The 19,355-nt window shown below is 35.9% G+C and overlaps 3 protein-coding genes across 3 annotated transcripts; 2 read left to right on the top strand and 1 right to left on the bottom strand.

Moving 5' to 3' along the window:
• Window positions 1-29: 29 nt before the first annotated feature.
• On the bottom strand, window positions 30-1,631 carry LOC113057598 (UPF0461 protein C5orf24 homolog). The gene is made up of 2 exons (XM_026225014.1): window positions 1,406-1,631; window positions 30-914 (listed from the first exon to the last, which is right to left on the bottom strand). The coding sequence occupies exons 1-2, from the start codon at window positions 1,445-1,447 to the stop codon at window positions 303-305; spliced, it is 654 nt and encodes a 217-aa protein (XP_026080799.1). The 5' UTR covers window positions 1,448-1,631; the 3' UTR covers window positions 30-302.
• A 989-nt stretch (window positions 1,632-2,620) lies between these two features.
• Window positions 2,621-9,431, top strand: ppp2caa (protein phosphatase 2 catalytic subunit alpha a). The gene is made up of 8 exons (XM_026225013.1): window positions 2,621-2,860; window positions 2,963-3,090; window positions 4,116-4,325; window positions 4,431-4,604; window positions 7,075-7,164; window positions 7,279-7,440; window positions 8,405-8,523; window positions 8,640-9,431. Exons 2-8 carry the CDS (start codon window positions 2,989-2,991, stop codon window positions 8,710-8,712), a joined length of 930 nt encoding a protein of 309 aa, XP_026080798.1. The 5' UTR covers window positions 2,621-2,860; window positions 2,963-2,988; the 3' UTR covers window positions 8,713-9,431.
• An 807-nt stretch (window positions 9,432-10,238) lies between these two features.
• On the top strand, window positions 10,239-17,906 carry sfxn1 (sideroflexin 1). The gene is made up of 11 exons (XM_026225012.1): window positions 10,239-10,372; window positions 12,800-12,969; window positions 13,079-13,249; window positions 13,369-13,467; window positions 13,620-13,695; window positions 13,848-13,933; window positions 14,763-14,890; window positions 15,170-15,219; window positions 15,415-15,464; window positions 15,568-15,615; window positions 15,731-17,906. Exons 2-11 carry the CDS (start codon window positions 12,806-12,808, stop codon window positions 15,825-15,827), a joined length of 969 nt encoding a protein of 322 aa, XP_026080797.1. The 5' UTR covers window positions 10,239-10,372; window positions 12,800-12,805; the 3' UTR covers window positions 15,828-17,906.
• Window positions 17,907-19,355: the final 1,449 nt, after the last annotated feature.

The raw sequence follows: 19,355 nt of genomic DNA, 5'->3' as shown, positions 1-19,355 counted from the left end.
CAAAGTCTAAGAGACTGAAAAGATTAATATGTGTTCAAATATGTAACTTTATTTCACAATACCACCGTCATGCACATCTGTACAGTAGGTTAACATACGTCATAGCGAAATAGGTAATGCTAATGGTCTTTGGAAAAAGATACACAAAATATTAACACTGTCACATACACTTGAAGTATCAAAATCCATCTTTTTTTTTCTCCCTTGCAAGAGTTTGATGTCTCAAACACAATTCACTGTGACTTTGGACATGCACCCACACCCGAGTTCACCCTTTTTGCAAATAAATAAAAAAACTGTTTTCACTCGGTGGTAGTAGTGTCCTTCTCTTTCACAGTGGCTTCACACAAGGCCCTCTTCTGCATCATGGTGTAAGGGAACGGTGCACCATTGCATGTGCCATAGTCCAGTTTATTAAGCCTTGCCAGAGTTTTAATGCTGCCTGGAGGCCTACCTGGGCTCACCTTGTAACCTGCTGCTTTGGTGGTGCCCAGTGGCCGTCCTGGGCTGGTTTTAAAACCCGCTGCTCTGGTGGTGCCGGGCGGTCGTCCCGTACTTGTCCTGTAGCCTGCAGACTTAGTGGTACCCGAGGGCCTGCCTCGTCGTCCGGACTTTCCGAGGCCCTTCTTTTTTTTGGAGCCCTCTGGAGCATCTGCAGCCCTCATTCTAACGGTTTGGGAGTGAAATTCATTCTGAGAGTCCTGCATCTGACAGGACATGGGCTTGATCATCCTCTGTGGCAAGGGGGGCAAGTTGGGGAGTGGCAGTTGTAATGAGGGAGGTGGGGCGGTGGGGAAAAATTTGTTGGATTGTGAACTACACAAGTCAAAGTGACTGGCTGGGTGTTGCCCATCATCCCCAATGCTACCCAGACCATAGTCGTTGCTGTTGTTGGATACTTGGTGCATCATTTTCTGTTCAAATAAAATATATTTAAAAACATTTTATATATAATGAGATAAAGTGGATTATAAAAAGAATATCTGTATTGTGGAATAACAACTGAATATGAGGCTGAATATAGCAATACTTTTCAAACATCTTACATCGACCGCGTGCATCGAAAGTGATTGATTGACGACGTCAATCAAAAGAAAACAACAGGCCTGTGCAACCACTGAAAGTTAACGGAAAGGAAGGCGTTGCTATATAAACTATAAAAATACTGACACGTTAAGTATGTTGCATCATTTTACAGTAGGATAAACAATGTCACAAAATGTAGAGCGACTGCGGAATATCGTTTATGCAAGTCCGTCTTTGTCCTATTATTCTGTAGATTTTTTTCTAATTTCTATTCGCTCGTTAATATAGATTATTCTTTTAATTACTGAAGATAAAATTTATTTTAATATGAAACATATGTAATTTTGCGTTAAACGATGCAATAAAGAAAGTACTTTACCTCATCTGGAACGCAGATCACGGAATATAATGGGTTAAACATGAAATAGCTCTATCTTCCATTCTTGAAAGCAAATGCATAATGTTATTTAAGCCGGAATATGGACATTCTTGAACCACAGGATGGTTTCTTTCTAGGCGATCGTGCTAATTCTGTTTTATGGGATGGATATTTTCCACCCTGAACCGCTGTGGTTTAAAGCTGAAAGGCAGCCATTTTCACTAGAAAAAATAATAAAATGGTAAGAATAGCTAATACGCATGCGTCAGCTGCTAGTGGAAATTTATACTATTCTTTAGCAAATACCAGAAGGCCCTTGTTTCAGCCATAGACTGGTTTCAGCTCAAGCGCCACTTTTGTCCTCGATATGTGTTCATATATATATATATATATATATATATATATATATATATATATATATATATATATATATATATATATATATATATTTCACCATGCCATTGTTTCTATACAGAATATTGTTGTGGATTTTTTTAATTATTATTTCTATTAATTTACGTCATTTTTCCGTGGACAGTGTTTAAATGATTAGCTTATTCATTATGAGAGCTTCCAGGGGAAAAAGCACCGTCAGATATATAAACTAAATGAATTTATGAACATGAAAGCAATTTATGGATAGGAAATATAACAGTTTATGAATAACAATGTTGAAATAAAAAATTTTAAAGACCATAATAAATGCTACTCCTTCATATTAGACACACAGAAACACAGGGGGGGAAAGATCCATCACTTCCCAGCAACAGAGAATAATAATAATAATAATAATAATTGTTATTATTATTATTTATTAATTATTATTATCATAATTATATTTATTAAAGTAGTAGTAGTAATGATAATAATATCATCATTATTATTACTATATCCATTTATTAAAACCTAACAATGTAGTGTAGCTGTTCACAAATTAAATTATTCCCCTTGTACATCAGTTTGGGACACTAAACTAAACTAAACGCACATGAGACAAAGCAATAACTGCGACAAGTGCTACTATAGCCAAGACTTAACTGGTCAATATTAATAAGGTCATGCTGACGTTCATTGACAGACGTCCTATTGCGAACGCCTGGCTTATATATATTAATTATGTCATAAAGATTCAGTGTTGAAATCTACCAATGGAGAAGGCATGACTCATGAATATTAAGTAGGAAGCCTTCGCGGTAGTAGGATTCGTTATTTCGAATGCGGATTAGGTGACGTCAACCTACACGAGCGGATTCTTCGCCGCTGCTGCGCATCATAACCAGACTCTGACCGAAATCAAAGGAGCTTTCAGGCTCTAGTTTTAATCGTTTACTGCTTAGAGAGAACAGTAATTAATCGATTTATTCTTGAGGGAGTCAAAGTAACAGCGCTTTAGTTCATTTCGCGGCCTTAAAGTATTTCAAGTAATCGAGGACTCAACAGCTTTAATTTAAACTGGTAACGTTACTGATTACTTTGACGCATGACGCCAACGCCCCCAAAAACCTAAACAACCTAATTTTAATTCATTTTACTTTTTTTTTTTTTTTTTTGCATTAGTTGAATGGTTTAAGGAATTAACGAGAATGGACGAGAAGGTATTCACGAAAGAGCTGGACCAATGGATCGAGCAGCTGAACGAGTGCAAGCAACTATCGGAAAACCAAGTGAAAATCTTATGCGAGAAGGTGAGTTCCGTGTGACTGTCATCATCACCTATGTTACAGTCTGGTTAAAACACGTGCTGTGTCAGGCGGCCCGTGGGCGCAGCAGTAGGCCGTCTAAATTTGTTGTCTCGGCTCAGATACAGTTGCAGTGCGCCCTTTCTACTGGCCGCTCACCCGAAGATGGCGGTGCCGAATTATTCTATTATTGGCCGTCCGTGTGTCGTGAATCTGACTATTGGTTGTCGGCTGTGCAACGCAGTTGGCAACCAGAGCTCGTCAGGTTATGACTACTTTAACGTTATTGTTATTCGTTGTCAGGCAGAGTTTTGGGTTTGTGCTTTCTTAGCGAGTACGGGACTGTTATCGTTCGGATCCACCAGCATCAGTAAAAAAAAAAAAAAACCTAAACAACCTAATTTTCCGTTACATTAAATATTCGTTTTAAGAGACATTTTATGTAAATTGTTTAGCAATGTTAAAAGTGCTCAGATTATATCTGCATTAATCAGTATAACCTTGTTCTGTTAAACCAAAAATGTCAATGTTCTATAACTTTACCTCCAAATGTAAAAGTAAAAAATGTGCAGTTGTTGCTTGGAAATTAGTTGACATTTAAAATGTAAATTGTGTCGTCATGCACACACTCACGTGTTGTTTCTTATCTGAATGACTGACTGTCCTCTGTGGAGCACAAAAGGGGATGTGCCTGAGTTTGTATTGTGAAAAATATACATAAATTAGATAAAAATTAAATAATGAGGTTGATGATGATGATACATTTATTTGTATTTTATTATTACCAGTTGGTTAACATGTTACCACATTTTAAGGTTACCTGACCCACATTTTTACAGCGGTCGCTTTTAAACCATTTCCATGAACAAAGACCCATTAAGCATATGCCAATATTTATTCATTACTGGTCCATGTCAACGTTGCCCCTTGCAGTTTGTTAGGAATTTTAAGTGCACTTGTGGTTAATAGTTGATATCATTTGTTAGTGTGCTTTTTTAGTCTAACCTGCCTGTTTTTTTTATCTATTGCAGGCTAAAGAAATTTTATCCAAAGAGTCGAACGTTCAGGAGGTGCGTTGCCCGGTGACAGTATGTGGAGATGTACATGGCCAATTTCATGATCTAATGGAACTGTTTAAGATCGGGGGCAAATCACCAGATACCAATTACCTATTCATGGGAGACTATGTGGATAGAGGTTACTATTCAGTAGAAACAGTCACACTTTTGGTGTCTTTAAAGGTATGTGCGTAGACACAGCTTTAATATTGAATTTTTAAGTTACTAATACAAGAAAATGTTAATTTGCATTGTTAATGGCTTGTTTTGTCATTTTAAATTGTCTAGGTTCGATATCGAGAGCGAATCACCATCCTTCGTGGAAATCATGAAAGTAGACAGATCACACAAGTTTATGGCTTTTATGACGAGTGCCTGAGAAAATACGGAAATGCAAATGTTTGGAAATATTTCACAGACCTCTTTGACTACCTTCCTCTTACAGCCCTTGTAGACACGCAGGTAAATTGGTTTGTGATTAACAGTATTTCATTCCTTGTAACTGTACGCAACTAGGGCTGCCGTGATAACTGCAATATTGTAATATTGCGATACTGAGAAGCAACAGCCCCAACCTTGATGTTCACTTTATATATATATATATATATATATATATATATATATATATATATATATATATATATATATATATATATATATATATATATATATATAGCTGTAGCCAAAAGTTTTGAGAACGAAACAAATATAAATTTTCACAAAGTCTGCTGCCTCAGTTTTTGTGATGGCAAATTGCATATACTCCAGGATGTTATGACGAGTGATCAAATGAATTGCAATTAATTGCAAAGTCCCTTTTCATCAAGAAAATTAACTTAATCCCAAAAACATTTCCACTGCATTCAGCCCGGCCACAAAAGAACCAGCTGACATCATGGCAGTGATTTTCTCATTAACAGAGGTGTTGACGAGGACAAGGCTAGAGATCACTGTGTCATGCTGACTGAGTTATAATAACTTCTGTTAACTATGAAGAAAACATGCAGTTATCATTGCTTTGCAAAAAAAGGGAATCACAGGCAAGGATAATGCTGCTAGTAAGATTGCACCTAAATCAATAATTTATTGGGTCATCAAGAAATTCAAGGTCTCCTAAAGTTGATTCAGCTGTGGGATCAGGACACCACCAGTTAAGAGCTTACTCCGGAATGGCAGCAGGCAGGTGTTGGAGTATGGCCTGGTGTCAAGAAGGACAGCAAAAAACCCACTTCTCTCCAGGACAGACTGAAATTCTCCAAAAGGTACAGGGATTGGACTGCTGATGACTGGGGTAAAGTTTTGTCTGAAGAATCCGCTATCTGATTGTTTGGGGCACCCGGAATAAAGCTTGTCTGGAGTAGAAAAGGTGAGCATTTCCATCAGTCCTGTGTCATGCCAACAGTAAAGCATCCTGAAACGTGTGGGGTTTCTTCTCAGCCAAGGGAGTGGGCTCAATCACAATTTTGCCTAAGAACACAGCCATGATTAAAGAATGGTACAAAAACATCCTCCAAGAGCAACTTCTCCCAACCTTCCAAGAACAGTTTGGTAATGAACAGTGCATTTTCCAGCACGATGGAGCACCTTGCCATAAGGCGAAAGTGATAATTAAGTGGCTTGGGGAACAAAACATCCAAATTTGGGGTCCATGGATGGGAAACTCCCCAGACCTTAATCCCATTGAGAACTTGTGGTCAATCCTCAAGAGGCGGGTGGACAAACAAAAACCCACAAATTCTGACAAACTACAAAACAAGCATTGATTATGCAAGAATGGGCTGCCATCAGTCAAGATGTGGCCCAGAAGTTGACTGACAGCATGCCAGGGTGAATTACAGAGATCTTGGGAAAAAAAAAAGGGTCACCATTGCAAATACTGAGTCTTTGCATAAACTTATTGTAATTGTCAATAAAAGCCTTTGACAGTTATGAAATTATTGTAATTATACTTCAGTATACCATAACATCAAAGATCTATAAACACTGAAGCAGCAGACTTGAAAATTAATATTTTTGTCATTTAAAAAAATTTGGCCACGGCTGTATATATATATATATATATATTCATGAGGATGTGCCCTTATTGTTTTACACTTAATGCACATGCATTGAATGTTAATATCATATTCAAGTTAACATCATAACAAAAGTGAAGATAGTATTGGCATTTAAGGGGATTTCCCACGACTGCGTCAGCAGCACTGTTCAGTGCAGTGAATCAATGGCATTGTTCTCTTTGAAGTGAAACATCAACTTCAGTATTACCCATGGAATGCGTTAATTGATGTTGAGCCTTGTAAAGTGCCATTCAAAGTTAAATTAATTTCAACACCTTGTTCCACTTTGAACATATAAATTGACTCACTTGTAAAGATAGTTGCTTGCTGCAACCTTGTTGTGTGATAATGTAACTGCTCTGACTGACGGTCTGTAAAATGGGCGCAGAGATGAGTCCCTGTACTCATACTGCTGATATGTCAAAAACACTGAAAGCCTCTTGTCCAGTCTGATTTGAGAATCAGAGCATTCTATATACCGTATTTTCCGGACTATAAATCACACTTTTTTTCATAGTTTGGCTGGTCCTGTGACTTATTTGTAAAAATTCATTTGACATGAACAAGAGAAATGAACTAAGAGAAATGAACCAAGAGAAAACATTACCGTCTACATCCGCCAGAGGGCGCTCTATGCTGCTCAGTGCTCCTGTAGTCTACCCCTGAGCAGCGTAGACCGCCCCCTCGCGGCTGAAGACGGTAATGTTTTCTCTCGGGTCTTAGTTCTAAATAAATTTGATTTATAGTCCAGTACTCAAAATTACAGCTAGGGGAAGTTTCTTCACTGAGACAGCCCTATACTCAAAACAGAGACGTTGCATAGTAACTTGAGTGCACTAAAAGCTTCATCTAAACTATTTGCTTCGTCTGTACAGATTTTCTGTCTCCATGGAGGATTGTCGCCTTCAATTGACACGCTGGATCACATCCGTGCATTGGACCGTATCCAAGAAGTTCCCCATGAGGTAGAAATTCCATCTGTGGATATCAGAAATATGTATAGAGTTACAATAATCAAAATCATTAAGAGTTGCAGCTGTGAATACTACTCACAGGACATTATGAAATCTCATTGGCAGGGTCCCATGTGTGATTTGCTGTGGTCAGATCCGGATGACCGTGGAGGTTGGGGGATTTCCCCCAGGGGGGCTGGGTACACGTTTGGCCAGGACATCTCAGAAACATTTAACCATGCCAACTGCTTGACTCTGGTCTCACGAGCTCACCAGTTAGTGATGGAGGTAAAAGAGAATTTAATTACCCTGTAGAAATATTTGTTAATTAGGGATTTTTGGACACATGAATGTTCCTACATTTTTGGTGTAAATATTATAGGTTTTGTTTTTAGAAGTTAAAAGCTAAAATTAGACACTTGGGGTAAGATGGGCCCCTCAAGATTTGGCACAGAAGGCCCCAAGTGGCACGTTATTATATTATTGTTCTATGATGTTATATTACTTACTGTAACAGGGTTATTATACAGTATTTCCATAAGTTAGATGTACATTTCAGACATTTTAATTTGTCATTAAAACCCGTATTCTAATTGAGCAAAAACATTTAGTTTGCATGCATAGTCTTGCTCTTAAGACATCTTTAATTACAGTAGGAAAGTGTGTGTGTGTGTGTGTGTGTGTGTGTGTGTATATATATATATATATATATATATATATATATATATATATATATATATATATAAAATATGCTTGTATATAAAAGTCTTAGAGTAAATTTACTTTTTCGTTTTCTGGAACTAAACTGTCAAAATAAAATTTTAAATAGAATAGTTGATTTAGTATTTCACATTAATGACCATTTATAGAACATATAAATATTAATACAAATTTTAGCAAAATAAATGTATACATACAATCTTTTAAATGGACATTGTCAAAATTTTTATTTTGACCGTTTAGTCCCAATAAAAGATAATCATCTGAAAGGTACATGTCTATAATTATGTTGTCGTATAGAATTTTTGTTGAAGATATTAAATGTTGTTTTTTGCATAAGTAATTTAAACCATAACACTAAAAAATGTTGCATATTTGAAACAAAACTATATAATATAAATTTAAAACTGTACAAAAGTCTGCAAATATTCAAAAACTTTTTATTTTGAATTTGTAACACATATAGATAATAATACACATACCTAGCATTGATTATGTACTGGCTAATATATATTTTTAATCATTTCTACAGGGTTATAACTGGTGTCATGAACGTAATGTTGTAACAATCTTCAGTGCACCTAATTATTGCTACCGATGTGGTAACCAGGCTGCGATCATGGAACTTGATGACACGCTCAAGTACTCCTTGTACGTATATGACATAAAGCATTAAACGATTTCTGTTTTATTGTTAACTCCCCTTTCCCAGTGTTACATATCTGTAATTTTTCTGCTATGAATATTAACAGGATTTTTTCCTTTAGTTTACAGTTTGACCCTGCACCACGCAGAGGAGAGCCTCACGTCACTCGCCGCACTCCAGATTATTTCCTGTAAGATGGGAAGGTGTGTTTTTTTTTTTTATTACAGTATTGCAGCACTATCTGACCCATGGACAGTGATCATTCATTGAAGACATCAGCTTCAGATTTTCCAACACAAACCCCTGTCCTTGGACACAAACGTGCCATATCTATACTGCAATAAGATAGAAGAAATCATCGCAACAAACACACAAATGTAACAGTGCTCTCTCATCTGCATCGTACTTTACTCTCTTCTGAACTAAAAAGCTGTTTTGTTTTTGATCAGGAACTGAGGGTTACTTCGGACTAATGGGTTTATGTACATTCTTCAGAAACGCTGTGTTTTGAAATAACATTTTGAATATACACACTAAATGCTTATGACTGGATTATGTAGAATTCGTGATGAACTTAAAATAGTACTGTGTATTATAGCTGCATTCTCATGCTGCATGGCCTCGGTACACAATATTGAGCCGTCATCTGTCAAATTTCCGACAGCTGTTTTAATGATTGCCTATTGCAGTGTTTGTTGCAGGTGGCTATGAGACACTTTAGTTTTAGTCCCTTCTCAATGTCTTTTAAGCACTTTTTTCAATGCATTATTTTGTTATTGTTCTTAGTTTACAGAGCAGTGGTTTTGTTTGTTTTTGCTTTTGTATGTTACAGTATTATTTCACAATAATTTGTAAATCAGAGCACAATTAAATAGGGATTTGAACGGCAATAAAGACTCACGCTATTTATCTATGTAAAGCCTGTTTCTTTAAAGACAGCAGCTGTAACATTCTGTTCTTCCCTTGATGTAGGATGGTGCAAAATGTTGGTAGTGTTGCTGATTGATTTTAACTGTCAAACTGGGTCATTCCCGTTATGCAGTAGAATGTACTGAGCACTGTAACTATAAAAAAATTAATATGCATTTTTTATTTTTTTATTTAAAGAATTATATTTTAACTGGTTACAGTACAGCAGACTTTAATAAAAATATGGTCTGGTCAAGTTCAGGCAACTACTTAATGAAAATAATAGGGTAGAACCTAATAGGAAGAAAATATAGAGCTAAAGTAAAAAAAATGCTCCATGAGGGATACAGAGTTTGCTTTTGCGAGGGTGGAAACCTGAAATTATTCCACATTTAAAAGTGAGAGATTTTATAAAATCCAACATTTTTTCGTGATATAATGTTTGTTTTGGGGGGAGTGAAACAAAACAATAGGACCTTTTTTTTTTTAAAGAACATGTCTTTTTTTCTTATTTTTTTCAAAAATTGGACAGGAATGGAACCGGTGTCGTCTTCACCAAATTGATCTGATTTTTTTTCACAGCAAAGGAATGTGAAAAACAGGCGTTATGTTTAATGTATATTACCAATAAACACGCTGACTGCTGGAATAAAAAAAACATTGTTTTAGGTCGAGCTCGATTTGTGAAAAGTTTCACAATCGCATTTTATCTATAACTTTTTTTCTCTCATATAAATCTAGTGTTCCCATGTTACAAATATTTTCCAAGCTGTTGAAGACTTTTATTTTGAATGCTGAACAGCGTCTCTAGTTGGTTGGGCCACGGGGCGGCGTTTACTGCAGCGTACTTCACATTCATTCGTAAATGAGCCTCTGTGCGGGAGACCGATAGCTGCTGCGGAGCGCTGTGATTCGGGCTGACGGCGAGCTTTGCACTGTTGCACTGTAAGTGACCTTTCTTTATAGATTTCCACGGATGCCACCATCAAGATATAGGTTTCTTCTTCTTTTTTTTACTGGCTGCATTAAAATGTAAAACCTTATGCTGCCAGTAAGTGGATTTGTGATGTGGCATCCAGAGGTTGATAAAAGGTGCACAGCTGGAGTTGTACAGATGATTTTAAATATTAAAACGTACATTGATTAAGATTTGTTTCATAAGGTGTATCCCTGCGATATTTTTATCATGACATTTATACATACAATTATTCTTATATGGATTTATGACATATTGAAAACCCCAATCTAACCGGTACTGACTGGTTTTGAACCATTCCTTGCCATTGGGCTACAATGATGAAATTCTAGCAAGTGATTTCACAAATAAATATATCATATAAACCATATAAATAATGGCATTTGTCCCACAGTGTTTGCTCTTTAAAGAGCACCGTTGTTTTAACATATAAAATATAACCTATGAATTATGATGTGTGCATGAATAATTATTAATAGGCTATTAAAATAATACAGAGTAATATATGGTCATGAATGCATACTATTGGGCAATAAATGGGCTGTTTGGGGAAAGTGTCATAAACACGGCGTCTACGTTCAAAGTTCAGTTCAGATCAAGAGGCCTGTGCATCAGTCAGTATCTTATCACTGCAATCCATAATGTGCGCGCGCTCTTGTAGTGTTCTTATTGTAAGACGTAATGTTGTCGCTTTGTTGCGATATTCGATTCGTGAATCAATTGTTCTTTTGAGTCGGATCTTTGTTTAGCGAATCGGTTGAGCTTCTGTACACAGGCTGTCTGAACCATAACGATTGTTCACGACAAGGACTGAACGATTCGTTAACGAATTGGATTGAATCATCTATTATCAAATTTTAAATAGACTTAATTGGTAAATAAACTTATTGGTAAATAGAAGAACGTTCTATAAAAAGTAATTTAAAATGTTTATTTTTTTATGTATGTAATGTTGAGTTGGTTTTACTAAATTGCTTGTTATAAAATGCTCTGATATTTAAATCCATTTAATTAAGTACTTAATGTTAATACACATTTTAAGTTCCAAACCATTTTTGTGAATTATGGCTGATCTACATAAACACTAACCCTCTTATTAAAATATAATAAAAGTATAATGTAAACATAATAGAATAAAAGTAATTGCCTACATATAGAAACGTTTCTTAGCGATTAATATGCCACACTGTCTGTATCACTGAATTCTTTTCGAATCGGTTATTTGCAACGAACTGTTCAAAAGAATCGATTAGCGCAACTGACTCGGTCTTTCGTATCACCAGTCAAACGCGTTACAAACTGTATAAAAACGGGAAACAGCGCAAGCCAAAGCATCAAGTGATCTCGTGCAAATCACATGAACATGATTTGATTTAAAGAGACAGGCCCACTTTTGTAGCTGTCATCAGTGAAACATTTGATTTATTGTCCTCACGCCCGTCTCTGGTGCATTGTCAAGGTAAAATGTCACCAAGCTGCACATTTAAAGCGCGTAATTTATTTATTTTTGCCACTGCGAATGCTTTTTCTTGCAATATGCACATGTAAATAAATGGTTAAATTCTGTTTCTTCTTTTTATCTGAGCTTAACCTTGAAGCATTTGATAATGAAGCTGGTTTTCTATTTGTCATTGGAAAGGCATGGTTCACCCAAAAATAGTAACCTCATATAATTTTAAACCAGTATGACTTTCTTTCTTAAGTGGACGCAAGACTTGTTGTCTGGTATAATGAGCCTCTGTGATCTTGACTTGAATTGTAAGGAAAATGATGCAGTGGAAGTGAATGTTGATTAAAATTGCAGTCCTTCACATTCTGGTGAATTTCTTTTGTCTTCCACAGAAGAAAGATGAAAATAAATGAGTAACTGATGTCATTTTTTGAGAGAACTATCCTCTTAAGCAATCCCATACACTGAGACTCAGTTTCTAATCTGGTACATTTTCTAGTTTTGTATAGAAAAACAGGCTTTATATACAGAGACGCTGCTTTATATGGAGAGTTTTCAGTGTGACTGATTTTTTCTTTTCTTTGGTTGGCTGGTCAGCTGTCTTTAGCAGCCCAAGCTGATTCAGCAGTGGCTTAATCAGGAGAGGAATGTCATGTGCAAGCATTATATTTTGGTTTTGTTTCTGGGGGAAAAGAAAATCTAAAAAGGCTTTTGATTCATTAGATTTAAAAATGTATTTAAAAAGAAAACAGTTATTTATTCGAATTATATTTCACAATTTTACTGTTTTCATGTATTTCGGGTACAAGTAAATACAGTTTAGGAGCAGAGACTTCTTTTAAAACCAATGAAAATAAAACCATCCTAAACCTTTGAACAGCAGTGTACTTACCATCAGAAATAAAAGATAAAAAGACGTGTTTTTAACATTGTAATGTTTTCACAGTGTACCATGGCAGCTGAGCTCTCCACCTCCATAAATATTAAAGAGCCACGCTGGGATCAGGGAACATTTGTGGGGCGAGCAAAGCATTTCTTCACCGTCACAGACCCCAGAAACATCCTTCTGTCAAATGAACAATTAGAAAAAGCATGTCAGATTATTCTGGATTACAAGTAAGATTTTTCTCTGCATTATCTATGTACTTTTGTATAATAATACATCATTTTCTAGATAACAAATCCGTTACCATCATCATCATCTTCTGTTTTCTTCTCCTTGAAGGAAAGGGGTGGTAAAACCAGGTCTCACAGAAGATGAGCTATGGAGGGCAAAGTATGTTTTTGACTCCGCATTCCATCCAGACACAGGCGAGAAAATGCTCCTGATCGGTCGCATGTCTGCTCAGGTCCCCATGAACATGACCATCACTGGATGCATGATGACGTTTTACAGGTGAAATCATGCTGAATTTCGCTGTGTGATCCATTATTGTAGTGTAGCTGTAGGACTTGGTGGATATATTCTGGATAAGAAATTATTTGTCCACAATATATATATATTTTTGCTTTTAGAACAACTCCAGCAGTTCTGTTTTGGCAGTGGATCAACCAGTCTTTCAATGCAATCGTCAACTATACCAACAGGAGCGGAGACGCCCCCATCACAGTAAAGTGAGTAGGGTTGGGTTTCAAGAACCGGTTCCAAATTTCCCATAACCAGGTATTCAATAAAACACAGGGAGTTTCACTTAATGCATTGTTTATCTTGTCCTCTACTTTGACCCAATTTACAAAATCCCTAAATTCCTAATATGTCCTTGCAGCCAGCTTGGCACAGCATATGTATCAGCGACCACAGGAGCCGTGGCTACTGCTTTAGGACTAAATGCATTAGCAAAGGTAATGGTCTTGCTTTCTAATGTTTAAGGGCTGTAACACTTTCACAGCAAATTAATAAATATTAGAGTGTTTACTGCTCAGTGCTCACTTTTTGTTTTCGTGTATTTATCAATATGTATGTTTCAACTAAAACTGATTTTACTGTCTTTCAGCATGTGTCTCCACTAATAGGACGCTTTGTTCCTTTCGCTGCTGTAGCTGCTGCTAACTGTATTAATATTCCACTCATGAGACAACGGTAAATAATTACCTAAAACAAATCTTTTGCATAAAGAGCTTTGACCTCATTTGACTTGGGTTGCTCAGAATTGCTTGTTCGGTGGTCATGAAATACTGGAATCACAAAAAAACGTCTCTCAATGCATATTAACACATGATAGATAAAAATTAATAGCCTGAATGCACTGTAAGTCGCTTTGGATAAAAGCGTCTGCTAAATGCATACATTTAATTTAATTTAATATTATATATGTGACCTTGGACCACAAAACCAGTCTTAAGTCGCTGGGGTATATTTATAGCAATAGCCAAAAATACATTGTATGGGTCAAAATGATAGATTTTTCTTTTATGGCAAAAATCATTAGGATATTAAGTAAAGATCCTGTTCCATGAAGATATTTTGTAAATTTCTTACCGTAAATATATTAAAACTTAATTTTTGATTAGTAATATGCATTGCTAAGATCTTCATTTTGACAATTTTAAAGGTGATTTTCTCAGTATTTTAACTTTTTTTTTTTACACCCTCAGATTCCAGATTTTCAAATAGTTGTATCTTGGCCAAATATAGTCAAAATCAAATATGCTGATTTGCTGCTCAAGAAACAGTCATAATAAGCTGCATAATATTTTTGCGGAAACCTGATAACATTTTTCCATGATTTTTGATGAATAGAAACTAAAAATATTTAGTAATATTATAAATGTCTTTACTGTCAATATTTTCATGCATCCATGCTGAATAAAAACCAGACATTTGACCGGTAGTGTATATTGTGTGCTGCTGTTCATTTAACAGACATGAAGTGATGTAAACTATGTTGTTCCTTTGGTTTTTCAATCAGGGAACTCAAACACGGCATCCCAATAACAGATGAGAATGACAATCGGTTAGGAGAGTCTTCAAAGGCAGCTCAACAGGCCATCACACAAGTGGTGGTTTCCAGAATCCTCATGGCCTCTCCGGGAATGGGTTCGTTTATTCTAAATCTTATATTAAGCTGACTGCAATAGAATGGACTTTACACCTATGTTTATAAAATGATGCATGTACAGTGACGTCCAAAAGTCTGAGACCACACTGAAAATCTGGAGTCTAATCTAAACCTAGTAATAACGTTGAGGGATTTTATATGTAATAGAATATAAAATATCAGGGTTTTTATGAGTGGTCTCAAACTTTCTGGTTATATCTGGTTATGAGACACTGATAATAATAATAATCTATCATTCTAATTAAATCTTCCTATAGCCATCCCTCCCTTTTTAATGAACTCTTTGGAAAAGAAGGCCTTCCTGAAGGTAATTTCCAACCTACATTAAAAACATTTTGTTAACATGAATGAAAATCTTACTGAAAGCTGGTCAGCAGAGCATGCACACACCCAACTACAGTGTCCGGTCTGCTTGAATGTAATAGCCCTTAAAATGGCCCCATGGAATCGTGGGCTTTGTTGCCAGGTTGATTTGGTTTTTTTTCGCCCCTTTATTTTTCAGAGGTTTCCGTGGATGAGTGCACCCATTCAGGTTGGCTTGGTTGGGTTTTGGTGAGTTGCCAAAGATAGATAGATCGTCTTATAAACAGTTATTTCTTAAAAGGCATTCAAGAGTTTGTGACCCATTCTTTTGTACATTCTTTCTTTTTGTCAGCCTTGTGTTTGCAACCCCATTGTGCTGTGCGCTGTTCCCACAAAAGAGGTGAGAACATTCTCAAAACTTTCTGGATTGAACGATTTCGGAATGTTTCAGAAGAATTCGTTTTGTTTTATGAATCATTCTGTTGCACTTCATAATTCTAATGAAAACCATGCAGCTCTATGGCAGTGAGCCGACTGGAACCAGAGCTGCGGGAGAAGATTCGAGCCAGTCATCCTGGAGTAGAGACTGTCTACTTCAACAAAGGACTGTAAAGACAAGCGTCAGTGACTCTGCTCTCTACTGTAATGGTTTCACGTACCATCTTTGTGTGCCAAAGTTCACCCGTTCCTCTCCAGGACATCCCAATTCAGTCATTTTGTAAGATGTTTTTACATTTATGATTTGTTTTAATTGTTTTAAGCAAATGCTGATTTATGCTGATCTTTTGTCTGACGGTACATACTACTGTTTTTAATTTCTGAAATAATTTTGTTTGCTGCCAGATTATTCCATGTGCCATTCAATGTTGTTTTCAGTAAGGATCAAAGATAGCTGGTGTTGACCTTGTTTTTCTTTTTGTTAGTCTGTATTGCATTGCTGTTTTCAGTATTTCGTCTTCATGACATATGCCGTTTATATGTTACTGCCAAATTTCATTTCAGTTTCGAGAAAAGTCAAGGGACCTCCTTATGACAATAGTGCAATCCATTGAAAAAGTTGCCAAATACAAACCTCTGCTGCACATTTCTTTCGATGCAGGTTTATTAAATCGATAAACTACAGCATGGGTTTTAAAAAGAGTTTGATCTATTTTACTATCCTCTGTATTTGGGTTACACTAGGATGTTATTCAAGAATAGTGTGTATGTTCTTATATTTTCTTCTGCCTGTCGACGGTGCATGAACAAACCTTTTTTGAATGTGAAAATAGTGTGAGGTTAAAGTTCAAACGTGTTCTCATTGGCTGCTCCAAAGTCCACTCCTCCAGCAGTTCAAGGTAACACATAGTTTCTCAATATAAACGTATCAAACCTGCATCTGTTTTGTGTTTAATGAAAGGCCATTTGCTTTAGTCTTTTCATGTGCCATATTTTGTCATGTTTAAGGTAACACACAGCGCTCTACATGAAACCTACCAGAATAACTAGAATAATCAAAGAGTATAGCGGTTAAAAGCTAATGGAAGGTAATGTGTCTTTTAAAAAAAGGACCCAAGCCAAATGTTTTTTGTCTTTTTTTTTTTTTAACTAGTGTGACTTTTCCTTTTATTGCCTTTCCTTAAATCCTGTTTCTGTTTGCAATCTATAGTACATGACCAAAGTATGTGGACTGTTCCTTTTTATGAATCAGTTTGGCTATTTCAGTCATTTATGATGACAAGTATTAATAAAGCTACAAAAAGAAATTCTATCTAGAGATTGGTATTTTAAATGAAATAGTTCCATGTATTTTTGGTTATGTTATGTATTATTGGATTTAACGATGTTAATCTTTGTGAACTTTCCATTGAATTGATTAAGTCTCCATGTGTTGAGGTGTTTAAATATGTTTAATGTGAACTATGTAACCTACCAAGAGAGCGTAACAGCTCTCGGTTCGCTGTGTGTTGAGCGCTCTGATCTTTGTTGATGTGCCACATTTGTTCAGTTCTTGAATGTAGTGTTGGCAGTAATGAAATCAAACTGAGAGCATGTACATTTCTGTGGATATGTGGCTGGTTATGTTTGTAGCCACTCATTGTTATTAACTGTGACAAAAGCACAACGGTCCTTGATCTTCAAGATTCCCTGAAGGTTTTCAGTGTTATGTATTAATGATATCTGGTGGTTAGGAAACAGTTTTTGGTGTTTATAATTTGTTGAATATTATTTTGTGGCAAGATCAGGCCAGCATCTTCAATATTCACAGGTCCTGGGACAGTATTTAAAAAGAAAATTATTTGTCCCCGTCAATGAAGGCCCTAAGTGCTCAGATCTTTGATAGTTCCTATTCCATTTGTAATCTATGATACTTCCAGAGCTTGTATAAATGAAATGATTTCATAACTGATGTAAACGAGCAAATGCTGGATTGTTCAGGAGAATCACAACAGTATTGCAGCCACGAGGATCTTTAGACCAGAATTTACAGCACACCTGTTCTTTTTTTATCTTTATGAGGTGGCTGATTTCATTAATTATATACTAAGTGAAATGCAGTGTTTTCCTGGACAAGAAGACATTCCCTTGTGCATCGAACACAGCATAATACTGTTTGTTTCTTGAGCCCATATTACATAATCAATAATTCAAGACATCTGCATACTGGAAACAAAACGTGAATACTCTGACATGAACCCCGCTGAAAAAAAACAAAAGAAACCATAACAGAATTTGTAAAGGTTTAATAATGGGAATTGGATTGGTTTTATTGAAAACTGTAATGGTCCCTGTAGGTCTACTGGTAATTTGCTGGCTTCTATTGCTGGATTTTTTAAAACCACTAAATCCTAATTGAATATGTCCCAAAAGGCACTACAGTAAAACATTTTTTAATGGTTATAATGGTTAATAGATGATGGTTTGTACTGGTATTTGTAGTGAAAACAATAAGAATTTCCATGATGGTTTCAGTTGTTATGTTTTTTTTTTTTTCAGCAGAGAGGTGGGACTCAATGGTCTGATCTTTAAATGAACAAGTTGCCCCCGTACAATAATTTGTTTACAGTGAATTAGATGGTTGTATGATTTTAAAGATGAATATTTTAAAAATGTTTCTTATTTTACAGTGAATGGGGATAATGTACTGTGTGGATTACCTAAATGAAATAAAGAGTATTGAGCAATGAATTGATTTTGTGGCTTGTCCTCATAGCATATATATTTATTTATTTGTGTGTGTGTGTGTGTGTGTGTCACACTAGATTTTGGGGCTGTGAAATTTAATTTCTTACAGTTTGCTCAGTATGAATGAACAGACATTAGTTCACTTACCTTCAACTGGTTGTTGTGCTATTCATCAGTATTCAGAGCTCATGCCTAAACATGTATGAATGTCATCGCATTAAATAACAACACTGCAAAAATAGCTTAAATGTAACTCTAAAATAATATACTGGTAAAAAGAAGAAGTATTTGGCTTTAAAGTTTAACGTTATTGAAAAAGTTCATAGTTAACCTTTTATATCATGTTTTTGAGGGTTCACTTTGTGAAACATTAAAAAGCTGAGATTCTTGAGATTGGAATGATGCAAACCATTTTAAAATAAAATCAACTCAGCAGGTACAATCAGTGTCTTTGTAAGACCACCAGCAAGGATGAAATGTAGGCTCAAATTATTATTATTGTTGTTATTGTTATTACTATTGAGTTTAAAGTGTTCTATTACTCAATACCAGGAAGACTTACAGTGATTCTGAGGTTTTTTCTGTTTAGTTTTACCTTTCAAAAGAGACCAAAACCATGCCTATACTACAAATGGTTCAAGAACGGCATGCAATTTACTTTGGGTATGCATTTTTTGGGCATTTTAGACTAGTTTTACAGGAATGCTAAGGGGTTAATAACTTTTAAATGTGGCCCAAGTGTCTTCTGTTGCTGAATGTATGTAAGGGGTGTAAATAAAATGGGCAAAGGGTGACACATACTGGACACATGGAACTCAGCACTTCGACCAGTTTACTGTAGACACAACAATATACAGTAGATGTAGATCCGTAGATGATGAAGAAAACAACAACAACAACAACAACACGACAACAAAAAAACGATTCAATGAGTTGGAAAAGGGATCACCCATGTCAGTATTTTGTTTTAATTTT

Source organism: Carassius auratus, chromosome 39, assembly GCF_003368295.1.
Source record: "Carassius auratus strain Wakin chromosome 39, ASM336829v1, whole genome shotgun sequence".
NCBI lineage: Eukaryota > Metazoa > Chordata > Actinopteri > Cypriniformes > Cyprinidae > Carassius > Carassius auratus.
Note: the sequence above shows the minus strand (reverse complement) of the source record. Positions and strands in the feature narration are given on the sequence as shown.